A 12,562-nucleotide genomic window follows, 5' to 3' on the forward strand; every position below is an offset into this window, starting at 1 on the left:
TCTTCAAGAGTGACTTATGAGGAAGGGGAAAAATTGCTATTTCAGAAACATATTCATTCTTTCTTTGCATTTGCTACACTAGCTATGACTTAAATATCCTTCTGCCTCACCTGAATGCCAGAAGAGCACAGCCCGGGAGCAGCCTGGCCGCCCTACAGTGGCAGCCTGCTGCCCTGGCAGTATCTCAGTAACCAACTTGTCCTATTGGCTGTCACTTCCCTGCTTGCCTGAATAGCTTGTGTTAGTGACGCTAAGAGCTACGATGCTTTGGAGTATGGGGGGCAGCATTACAATCCTTGGAAACAAAAATCTGGTAGCCAGCTTTTAAAAGTTATTTACCCGTATCTTATAGCACTTGCATTTCCATCAGTTGTTATTGTCTCAGATTCTCAAAATTCAGTATGTTGGAAGGAGCAGAGAGCTGCAACTGGGGAGGTCGTAGCCTGTTCCCTGCCCTCTGTCTCATCACTGGAGAGCTCTGAGAGCTGCCTGGTGCAGGACTGACGCTGTTTCCACCTCCACTAACTGGAGCTGATAGTACCTATCTGTCCTGTAACAAGCTTTTCTTAGAAGCGATGCAGTGCCATGAAAAAGATAGATTACTTACTGTACAGTGACTAAATTATCAGTCATTTACCAAAAAGCCCCAAACCAACCAAACACTCTCTCTGTACTCCTAAACTGTGTTTCTAGGATCACTTCTGACATGTATGGATACCTCATTTTACTGATGTCCTCATGGCAGAGGTCTCCCCCTAAAAGTTGAACAGGCTCTCAAGGGCAAAAGGCAATACACAGACAGCAATTTTCTGTCTGCAGCAGAGCTATTGGACATCACCCTGTTTGACTCTAAAACTCTCTGGGTACCTGAAGTTATTTTTCTGGCTGTCTTAGGCACCCAGGATGAGAAACTCTCTGCCTACCCTGTACCTAAACTTTACCTGGATCCAGAAGCCAGGCACTCACCTGAGTTCACTAAAAAGACTTGTCTAAGGGGCAAGCCTAGAGCACACTTTCTGTCCTCCCATCCTGGAGCAGTGGCATTCAAATACAGCCAGAGAGATTAGTGGTGCTGCCCTGCGCACCCCTAAGGCCTTAGCCTTTGTGGCCTGTCGTGGTTTAACCCCAGCCAGCACCCAAGTACCACACAGCCGCTCGCTCACTTCCCCCAGTGGAGGAGGAGAAGCGGAAGACAAGGAAACTTGTGGGCAGAGGTAAGAAAAATTTAATAATTGACTATAAATTAATAAAACAGTGATACTAATACTAACGATACCAATAATACTAACAATACTAATAATACTAATATTACTACTACTAATATGTAATAAAAGTAATATTACCACTACTAATAACAATATATAATGAAAATAATGGAAAACAAAACAGTGTGATACAACTGCACACCACCAGCTGACTGATGCTCAGCCAGGTCCTGAGTAGTGAGAACCAGAACCCGAGAGGGCGATCCCACCAGAGTCGGAGCAAGCCCCACGAGCGAGAGCACAAGCGAGAAAACCAACCAAATAACCTGGCCTCCAGCCCGTTCCCAACTTACATACCAAGCGTGATGTTTTATGGAATGAAATACCCCTTTGGTCAGTTTGGGTCAGCTCTCTGAACTGTGTCCCCTCCCCGCTGCTTGTAGCAAAGAAGTTTGGAACACAGGTGCAATATCAGCAGCTGAAAAAGTCCTTGAGTTGGTACCAACACTCCTTAGCAACAGCTGCAAACACCAGTGGTATCAGTACCCTTCTCAGCGCAAATCCAAACCCTAGCCTCACACAAATCCAAAACGCAGCCTCATACCAGCTACTGTGAAGAAATTAACTCTGTCCCAACTAAAACCAGCATGTGGCCAAAACCTTTTCCCAAAAAAAGCATTCTCCCCCTATAAATAATTACAGGATATGTTCAAGTGACCTCTTAACCTTTCTCTCCAGAGCCTAGTCAGAGCACCCCAGATATTTCTCCGTAAGTCAGGTTTACAGGACCTTTCCGTGTATTTGCATCCAACAAGACCTCCTCCACTCCCACTCACACATTTCTTGTCATGCCTCATGATTCATCTGTTATTTGCCACCTTGGAGCCCCTTCAGAAGGGAAGAATGGTAGCGGGGAGGGTTTAGGGAACATGCTTCAGGGAGACTGAAACTTGTGGAAGCACGAGAATTACCTCTGAGAAGTATTTTCCCAGAAAAGTTGCTTTTTAACTTCTGTCACCCTCAAAATGACTTATTCTTTATGATAAATGCTACATGCTGGCAAATCCTTCCTAGCTTGTTCATCAAAGCGGTTGGTGAGTCTTAGTGTTTTGTGCAACCGCGTTTTTAGCCAGCAGTGCGTCCCTCGTTTTCTGGCCACACCAAGCCATTTAAGGCTTACAGCCAGTTTGGGACCAGGTTTATTTTCTACTGAGGAACTAGGGCAAGCCAAGGTGGCCTACTGCAACCAGATCAGTTGAAGGGATGCTGGACACAATAACTTACTGGGGAAAACAAGAAGATTAAGGCACTGTACGGCCCAAATCGTTCTTGTTTGTTCCGTACAATTAACCAAAGCAAATTGTCAAGGCCACGGTATAGCCCTGGCCTCAGCTGTAATGCAATTTGCCCTTGGTATTGCTTGGTCAGCAGGCTCTAGTTTGAGGGGCAGAGATTTGGACGTGGGAGACTCTGGTTAACCACACGCAGGAACAGCTTGTGACAGTATGATAGCACAGCCAACCACCATAAAATCCACTTCTTTGGTGGCTTCCACTGGAATTGATGGGAACTTTGCTTCGATTAGAGACAAGTGGGCTGTTACCTGCTCATGAAAACAAAGCTGGGGAACTGCGCAACGGCACAACTGGAGTCATGTCTGTCACCTTAAAAGAAAAGGTGAGCCCGGTGTGCAGAACAAGACAGGTGCCAACCAGGGACTCAAAAAGAGCTCAGGAGAGGAATAATCACTGTATTTTTTGTTAACTGCATAGAACTTGCTTTTTAGTTCCTAAGTAGTGATGTAGCTCCAAATTTAAGATTTGTGATTATGGTTTAACAAGGGCTATAGCAAATAATCAAGCAATAGGAGAGCTCTTCTGGCTCACCCACGGGAGGTGCTGTCGTGAGGACTCCAGAAAGCATTGCAGCAGGAGTAAGTAGAGATATTCATAGCCTTTTCTTCTCCCAGTATCAGGTTGTTCAGTTCTAGCAGGTTAAATTACACGACTGAGGTCTTTACAAAGTATGCTTGACTTGCCTTTGTTTGCGATTTTTTGCTTTCATCTTCAGGTGGCATTTATGGTTACTGAGTTAACATCTTTATTCTGAAAATTTAGGACAAAGCAGGCTTCCAAGGAACATTACTCTCAAACATTTCATATGTGAAATTCATAAAGCCTGTGGAGGAGCTGCTACCCCTATTGCAGTGTATGATGGTGCATGTTAATTCGCATGGCCTGGCCTAACAACCCTTTAAAAAAAAATCAAATACTTTTTAATAACGTCTTGCTGGGTCCTGAAATTAGTAAGAGTGATTTTAAAAGGTGTCAGTTCAGAGAGATGCTTCAAAATAGGGGAGTAGTGGGGCTCCTGTCCTCCCTGTTCTCTCCTGTATCGATGACTGGGATTCATTCTGTCCTTTCATTGGATTCCCTTGTTTTCCCATCAAAGCACTAATCTCCCAAGCAAATTGTTGCTGCTTAGAACTGGATTCATGACTGGAAACCACTTCCTGTACTGTTTCACTCCTTCTGCCTACCCTAGAGCATTTCTTGCACAGCTTAATCTTCGACTGACCTCATTCTTTGAATAACTCCTGCTTCTGAGACACTGAGTCTTGTACCTCTGATGACTGCAAAGTGAAACCTGATTCCAGCGCTGCTTCAGGCAGGTCGTATTGCCCACAGCACCTTCCCAGCTCGGGACTGGAGGCTCAGCAGGATAGACAGTAGAGCAAACAGAGCGCCGAGCGGGGTGCGCGTTGTGTGTACGTTGTGCGCAGCAAGTGGTCGCAGGCTGGGCGACTCCCCTTGCGCCAGCTGGTTGTAACACATGCCTGCGGTGCACAGCGCTCGTTTGGACTCCCGTAAATTAACCTGTGTCGGTTTACCCCTGCTAGAAAGAATGCTGAAGGTAAGATGGGCTGGTCGGATTCTTACACAAGTTTCTCTTTGGGTTTGATGTCACAGTGCCAGTGATTTATCTGAGATTAACTAATACGGTTGAACCAACACAAGGAAGAACATTGGTGTTTTCTCTCTCCCTCTGCAGTTTCAGTATCCGTATATTTCCTTGAGATTTCAAGCTGCACTATTTTTCCAGATAATAACCTGTTTGTACATTTGTTTTTAATCCTTCACACTTTTATGTTAAAAAATCAAGGCAGGCAAGTTGAACTTTCACAGAAATTGATGGTAAATATTGCCACCAGATAGAAATATTCTGTGAAAGATCACAAGAGTATGTCATGGCTGATCTGCTGGCAGAAAAAGAAAATGTAAATTTGAGGTGCTTTTTATTTGCCTTCTGTTGTGCTGGGCTTTTTCTAACCTGGAAGGGTCACGTTTTCAACCTTTTTTTTCTGCTGGTATAAATATTATTTCAGTAGTTGAGGCTTTGAGAACAAATAAACAAACAATCAAGCCACATAGATAGGCTGCTGGATAAGTTGGCAGTGCTATAGATACTTGGGAAAAAAAAGCCCGAGTAATTATTTTTAACTTGCTCTTAATCTCATACTAGTATAGCAAAAATGCCTTCAAAATGGATCTCATTTCCTGGTGTAAACACAACTATATGAATCCAGATTTTTCAAAGAAAATAATGCCAAGTATTAAAAATGCTACTGCAGTTTTAGACTGATACACAGCAAAAAGAGCGTCTCAGACTTGCCCACAAAAAATGATTCACAGAGGCATATCAGCAGGGGATAAAATAAATCCATTTAGATCTTAAAAAAAAGTAATGGTGAGGACGTAATATGAAATCTCTCATACTATTGCTGCCCAGTGTAAAGGTTTGCTTCCTTCTTTCATTTCAGCCCCTTAGTGTGTATGCCTATTTCAGGAAACAGGTTTTAGGGCACTTTTAGTTCAGCATCTGTGTATTTGATTTCACAAATTTACTCTCACTTTTGAGGTTTTTCAGTTGTATAGGTGCCTAAATAAGAATCGAAACCAAGACACAATGTAGCTTTGGGGTAACTTTGGAGCTCTCACAAGCTCTCACAATAGTATAATTCTAAAAAGTCAGCAAACAAAATAGAATTGAAAACAAATTAGTTTCCCCCCCGGGGAAAAGTAATCTGTCCCACTGAGCCAACTCCCTCTCAGCCTACAGAGAGGGTAAACAGTGCTTGGTGAGAAAAATCGGAGGAGTTCTCCGCAATTAAAGTTACAGAGCAGCCGGTTCATCATAAAATAACCTCCAGGTGGAAACCTCCCCAAGCCCCAGCCATGCAACCCCACAGATCTTACATTGCTGGAAGGCGGAAAGAAGAGAGACAGCCGCAAGCCAAATTAAATCGCCAGCCATGGCAGCAGCAGGTTCCGTGTGCGAGCAGGATGTGCGTATGGGAGAGAGCGCCTGAGCGAGCAAGGAGGAAAAAACCAACAGGTGGGGCAATTGTGGTGCTTTTCAGCACTGCAACAAAGGCCTGCCCAGGAAACGCAACAGCCTGACTTTTTAAAACAAGAGCGCCAAATTACGGCAGTTTTTCATTCCTGAGAAAGTCCAACTACAGTCCGCCAGCCCTGCCTGCTTCTTGCCTGTGTGGGAGCGCAGAGAGAACAAAACCAGCCCTTCCTGCTCTGTGGATTCAGCTGTTCTTTTATGTCTTAGATTTCAGTTGCAGTCTCTTTGGGGGCGAAAGCTTTTTGTTCTCTGTGCAGGGCCTGGCGTCCATCGCCAGCAGTGCCACTCGAAAGCAGCAGGTGCGGGGGGAGCGGGGCTTTGTGCTGTCCCTACGCTTGATTTATGGGTTTTGCTGAGCACGTACAGTGTGGGCTCTGGCGGGTGGTGTGACAGCCACTTTCCGTGCAGGAAGGGATTGTTCAGCTCAGTTCAAAGGGTAAAACAACTGAGAAAGAAACGTCTCCCCTCATTCTACTGCCTGGAGCTTATGCCTGGGAGAGGTACTCTCAAGGAACATTGCTTCATCAGCTAGCCCTAGCTAACGGGAAGCTTTCTGTCGTTAGCCTGTATGATCCCGTAAGACCACTGGAACAAAACCGGTGTGATGTTTGTTGTGACTCCAGGGTTTCCTATCCACTTGGCCTCCAGCTGATGTTAAAGTGGGATATTTCATTGACTTTAGTCAAATTGGCTAATTTTAAAGGCTAATGTAAGAAGGACTTAAAATCAGTTGTTTTACCTTGCCAAATTTTAAAAGGTTATTGCTTGGGTATTAATTCAGTAGGTTGTTCTTTCTAAAGACTGGAAGGGTAGATAGACTGTAATAACAGAAGTTGGATGTTTGCACTTAGTAACTCTTTAATTGCTGATTTATGTGCTTTAATTGCAGTTCTTGTTGCAGTGTGGGTTGGCTTTCTGACCACATAGTCTCTCTGTGTTTTTAGGGGGTGGCTTAGCAGTGTTCAGAGCATTGTCACCCTGCTGATGCAGGGACATGAAGGAAAACTCTGACAAAGCCAGTCATTTGAAAAATTAAAACCACAAGGGCTAAGCATTTTAAGGCCAGCTGACACTGAAGTCGTGGGGTTTTCTGACTTTTTTCAAGGGAGGTGAGTTTCAGAATGGCAATCAACATGTAAAATCCAGCAAAGGCTGACTTAAAAGTAGACAGGAATGTAATTTAGGGCAGGAGGTTCAATCCACAGAAATAGTTTAAGTTACATGGCCGTTAGGGCTGAGCTAGAGTCTGCTTAAAACTCTGTTCACTTTCCACTGGTAGCAGTCTGTAGTTGCCTAAACATTTATAAAGCCTTCAGCCAGAGTAGTCCATGGCCAGTGTTATGAGTTACTTCCTGAGTAACACGGAATAGAAGGTCGGATCGTATACAAAACAAGGTTGGATTTATTTCCATTTGTGGAAATGCAGTAGTACCTCAGATGCCCAGAGTTTTATGATGTGTGTAAGCCCCAGTACATAAATAGATGCCACGATCAACCAAGAGATTTCTCCAGTTGTGTCAGGCCATTTTGACAGCTTGTCTGTGGCTGATTTCTCAGCTTGCTCCTGACGAAGGTAATTTGATTTTGCATTTCCTTCACTTGCATGTGTTTCATATGTGCTTTGCTTATCTCTGCTGTTGTAAACACATGTGTTTTCTGCAGCTGCCCAAAGCAAGAACGGGGGCTCTGAGCAGTGAAATGTAATGTGCAGTCAGAGATCCTGGTGGTCTTAGACTTAGAAAAGAGACTTAGGTCTTTCCCATCTGGAAACAGTGGTATTTTATTGCGGCACTGTACTTTGTACATGTGGTCTAGAAGGAAAGTAAGTTTTCAGAACCGTGATTTACAGCTGCGGAAGCTGCGGCATTGGGTAGGGATGGGACTTGCTGGTTACACGCAGCAGTTGTGTGTCAGAGCTGGGCGTCTGCAGAGCCCCAGGATTTAAGGCAAATCAGTGGTCCTGCCTCGTGCTGACCTGAGCATCCCTGGCAGACCTTTCCAAAGAGGCTGGCCCTTCTCTCTGTAGAGAAGCTCCTGTTGACCAGCAGCGAAGGCAAATCCCAGCAGGGTGGCAGAACTGCTGTCACGGGAGAGCAGATGGTTGGGGCAGCGAGACCAAAAGCATTTAAGTGTGAAACCAGACTGATCAAATAAGCTCTTTTAATGGTGTTACACTGACAAAGCTGATCAGTTTTTGCCTCTGGAAGAGCTGAAAAGAGCTTTGCAAATGGCAGCGTTCAGTCTGTGCTGTGGTGTAACTTCTTACGGGCCAGGCACAAGTGGCAGTGCAGCATCTTCTGTTTTTAAACACCTTCTACAAGAGAAGACAGGCCCTGAAGAACAAAGAGGCTCCTCTGCCTGGAAGGGAAAACATATCTGAACTCTCATATATTTCATCGGAAACGTTGATAGGGTAAATCAAGACTATTACAATGCATGAGACTTGCTTGTGTATCAAAAGCAGTTTAGCTACAGCAGTAACAGTAGTGAGCTTTGTGGTTTGTAAATTTACTCTGCTTTTCAGCAGTATATTACAAAGAACATGGGCCTGCGTGGCACTGGGTCATACTCAGGCTTTAAATTTATCGGAACTATGAAACAGGCGAAAGAGGAAGAAAATAGGTTTATTGCTTCAAATGTTCCTATTTCTACCTCCTGAATACCAGCTGTAACCCATCTCTGCTGCAGTTTCATATATTCTTTGCATGGGGCCTCAGAGGAAGGATAAACAGTCCATTTTATTCAGTTCATTTTAAGGTCTGGCTGTTCACAGTCCCCTGCTTTGTGGCAGTTACCAAACGATAAAGCAGCTCCTCATTTTCTATCCCCATCCTCTGGACACTGGTGGCATGAGATCCGACTATTTTTCATGATGGTGGTGGTGGCAGAGCAGACCTGAAAGGCTTAAATAGAGTAGTAGCTAAATGTTCAGATTCTTCCCCAATCTGTACCTTCTGCAGCCTTATGTGACCACCATCAATATTGGATATAAGTCAGGAAAGAATTGGTTCATGGTGTTCTCATCTGGGTGTACAAAAGATTGATGTGCTTTAACTCCTGTCAGTGTTAATGGGAGTTGCTATATGCACATAAATTCCCACATGCCCGCAGGTCTCTTGGATCTCCTTATGGCCTTCAGGTATCATAACATTTTTTTACTCAGGATGTTGCCGGAACATTGAATCTGGGATGCAATTCTGGGTTGCAGCAGAGAATAATATATTTTAACCTCTGTTTATCAAACATAAACGGTGCCAATCTTGCATAATATCCCATTGTAATCATAGCAGGCTTTCAAAGGAGCAGCAAAAAGAGGAGTCTAGATTATTATAAGAAGTACCTTCATGTAATCACAGTGAGGGTTGGTTTGGGGTTTATTTTTTTAAATGGTGGTTTTCTGTTAAAAACCATGGTTTTTTTCTTAAAATATCTTCACCTGTTCTCAGCTCTGAGAAGCTTAGAAGTGTAATGGGAGAGATTATCAGACCCCATTCTGGAAAATGGTCCACACAGCAGCACATCTGCCCTGCTGTGTAAAAAGGCTGTGTGTATATGGGGATCAAGGAAAACCTGGGGCATGCAACTGAGTATAGGCTGAATATCCCTCACCTCTATGTCATCTCCTCCTAACATGAATGTTTCTGGAACAAGCAGTAAATTTCCAGAGAAGAGGTACAGCCTAACACAAGAAGGACATTTGGCAAACCCTGTCTCTCCCATTCAGCAGCAGAGGAAGAAGAAATATGGTGTACACAGCTATCTCTCATTCTTTCCTTTGACTTTTCCTTGTGAGAGATTCCATGTGTGCTGCAAAAGCTACCAGCCTGGAGATGGGGTGTGGGGGGCCTTGCAGCCACCTAATCATAGAATCACAGAATGGTTTGGGTTGGAAGGGACCTTAAAGACCATCTAGTTCCAACCCCCCTGCCATGGGCAGGGACACCTTCCACTAGACCAGGTTGCTCAAAGCCTCATCCAGCCTGGCCTGGACAAGGAGTTAGTGTCTGAGGAGTTAGTGTCTGAGGAGTTAGGCAAAGTGCATCTGGTTACACCTGAAGATGAGAAGCAATTCTCCCACATTCTTCACCCTGTGGAAATGTGTGGCTTACGCTCCGCATCTCTCTCACAGGCCAAAGCTGCTGTGGACCCGTATGATCATCTTGCCTGACTGCCTGTATAATACCAATTGGCAGCACTTCAGCAATGAATAACAACTCACTAATAAGTGATGGGAGCCGGGAGTCAGCAGCACTTCCAGGCGTTGGAATACTTCCTGCGTCACACAGTCCCGCTGGCTCTGTGTGCAGTATCTCCGGTTTGCAACGGGTAGTCTTGGGAGAATCGAGGGCTGGTCTGCAAGATGCAGATCCTGCACGACTTATGTCTGGATCAAAAGGAGGTTTAAAGATTTTCCTGTTGCTATTGACCAACTGGAAGCAGATTGCCCGGCCAGCGTGACTGCTCTGATAACTGGAATGCAGGGGATTAATGGAGATTCAGCAAGAGATTTGGAGACATGTTGGTTGTACATCTCTTGTCTCCCTTCACACCACCTAGAAGATTTGTGACAAGGTAGCGCTCGCCATTTTTTAACTTGCTAACCTTGGACAGAGAGCTATTTTAATTAGTGAACCACTTCAGCTCGAGGGAGTCTTTTCATCCGTACAGAAGGAAGTTTAATTTCACCTTTGTGGAAATCAGCTATGCTTAGGTAGCAGGAGGCAAACTGTGCTCATGTTCAGCCTTAGCCGATACCTTCAGGCAATAAGGTGGACCTGGCATTTGCTCAGGTAGCCGGCAAGCCAGGCCCTTCAGCCCGGCCAGCTCTTCAGGGCGGCTTGTGTTACAGTCACAACTGTGTGCCAGTATTTATCACCTGCATCTTCACCTTTTTAGAGACGCTGTTGGTAAATGTTGGCTTGAATGATGCTTGACCCCAGCTACCAGGGGAAGGTAGGAGTCCCAATCATTGTGACAACTGAAAAACTGACAGCTTTCCAAGGTGTCTGCTGTAGTTATGCATCAGCTGCTCTCAGATTTCTATCAGGTGGAATGCCTGATTCCTTGAGATTCGCTTTAAAGACTTGCGTGACTTGGCCGTGCTAACAGAGGACGTTGATGGCAGAGACAGGAAGCAGAGTGGGTACCTGGCTGCCACCTTCAAGCTTTGAGCTTTGAATTCCAGACTCTGCACCCTCCTCCCCTCTGGCAGGTCGTACGGCATGCAGACGCCAGCTCCCTCAAGAAAAATAATGTACACGGCTGATATTGCGACTGCCATATTTACATGGGCATGTTTTGAAAAGACAAAAAACCCTGGAGGGTATTTTCCTTCTACCATGATCTTCCATCTCTCTCTCCAGCTGGGGTACCCCCAGTCATGTCCAGCCCTTCCACACTGGATGGGATTTGATCCAAGCCACACGCAGGTCAGCTGCTCCTTGGTGGCTTGACTTCTGTCTATCCCCTCTGCTCCTTTCCGTATGTCTCCTCCCTGGCGTGATTGCCATTTCTTCTCTTGGTCTCCGCAGCCTCTCCTCTCCAATTAGACGCTCTGCTCTCATCCCCTCTCCTGCTCACTCACTACGCCCATTTCCACTCTCCCCGATGGATGCCGGCTTAGCTTTTGGAGTGGTGGTACCTTAAGGCAGGGAGGCCTGGGAAGCTTTGTGTGCTCCTGGGTAGGGGAGGGGGTCCCCTGGCCAGGGTTTCGCGTTGCTTGGCAACATATTTCTCTCTCCTCCGACAGTCATTTCCCCTCGCAGCGCCTGCTGATGCACACACAAGAAATGACAGCGATATTACAGCAGCAATTGCTCCTGTTGCTGTGGACTTGTTATTTATGGTTATTGCCATGAAAGGATTTGCAAACATTCTTCACGTCCTTCCTTGGTCAAAATAGATACTCTCACCTGCTTTTGTGGCATGCCTGCATAATTAATGAATGGTCACTGCATTTCAGTGCACGTGACATACAGCATCACTGACCGTTTTTTAAAGTGGTTCCTTGTTCCGGACATTTATATTTTTCAGACTCAAACTGAGGTGTTCAGAAGTGCAAAAATCTAATGTAAGAGGGTCCGGCTTAACTGCCTCAAGTTGTGGCTCTTGTTTTTAGGTATGCATACATTTAACAAATTCTGCTCTGAATCACTTTCTGTCCCTTTCAAAAGGACATTAAGGCTAACATTAAGATTTCAAAATGAAAACATTTCCATGAACAGAGATAAAGCAGACAGGGTTTTTCCTGATGTCTGGGTCTCCACCTTATCTATTTGCCCTTTCCTCCTCCACACTAACCACTTCCAGCTTAGTCTTTCCGGTTTGCATTTGTGGATGTGCCAAAGAAGAAATACAGCTTTGCTTATCTGTTTTTTCTGAAAGAGCACAGTAAGAAAGCCAGACCACATGTGTTTTCTGATCTTACAGTGCAAACCCTGCTGAGGCCTTTCCTTACTTGGTAGACTTTTGTCACTGAGGACAGATCTGGAAAGCTCTGTTCGTGCTGCTGGCTAGTTATGTGCTGCCAGATCTTCTGCCGGGCCCTGAGTTGGCTCTAGGTGGGTTTTATTCCATTTGTTGGCAGGGGCTGACTCCCTAGCTCGTGTTAAGGTCTGACAGGCAGGGGAGAACGTTGTTTTACATTGCAGGGCTGCTCTGCAGTGACAGGTCCATATGTACATCTGCCATTGCCCTCTGCTGGGGTATGCCAGAACTACTGCCGTGTGCCCGCCACGATCTCAGCCAGAGGGACTCTATTTCCCGAGCAGAAGCCCCTCCTTTGCTGTAAGAAATTACCCCTTTGGGAAGTAAGGCCGGCTGGCAAACGAGAGAGGTGGTTTTATGCAGTGGGTGACTGTCACGCGGTGTCGGCGCCACAGGCAGCACGGGGGCTAACCCAGACCAGCAACGTCCACCTGCCCGGGGCCCGAGCTGCGCAGGAG

General features: G+C 45.5%; 1 protein-coding gene across 1 annotated transcript in view; it reads right to left on the minus strand.

The window, feature by feature from the left end:
- MGST2 (microsomal glutathione S-transferase 2) overlaps positions 1 to 5,519 on the minus strand; it is an 11,778-nt gene extending 6,259 nt beyond the window's left edge. Inside the window, exon 1 of the mRNA XM_010161778.1 lies at positions 5,462 to 5,519. Within this exon, the coding sequence (XP_010160080.1) occupies positions 5,462 to 5,519 (58 nt within the window). The remainder of the gene's footprint in view (positions 1 to 5,461) is intronic.
- Between the last annotated feature and the right edge of the window lie 7,043 nt (positions 5,520 to 12,562).

This window comes from Eurypyga helias, unplaced genomic scaffold (genome assembly GCF_000690775.1).
Source record: "Eurypyga helias isolate BGI_N326 unplaced genomic scaffold, ASM69077v1 scaffold44871, whole genome shotgun sequence".
Lineage (NCBI taxonomy): Eukaryota > Metazoa > Chordata > Aves > Eurypygiformes > Eurypygidae > Eurypyga > Eurypyga helias.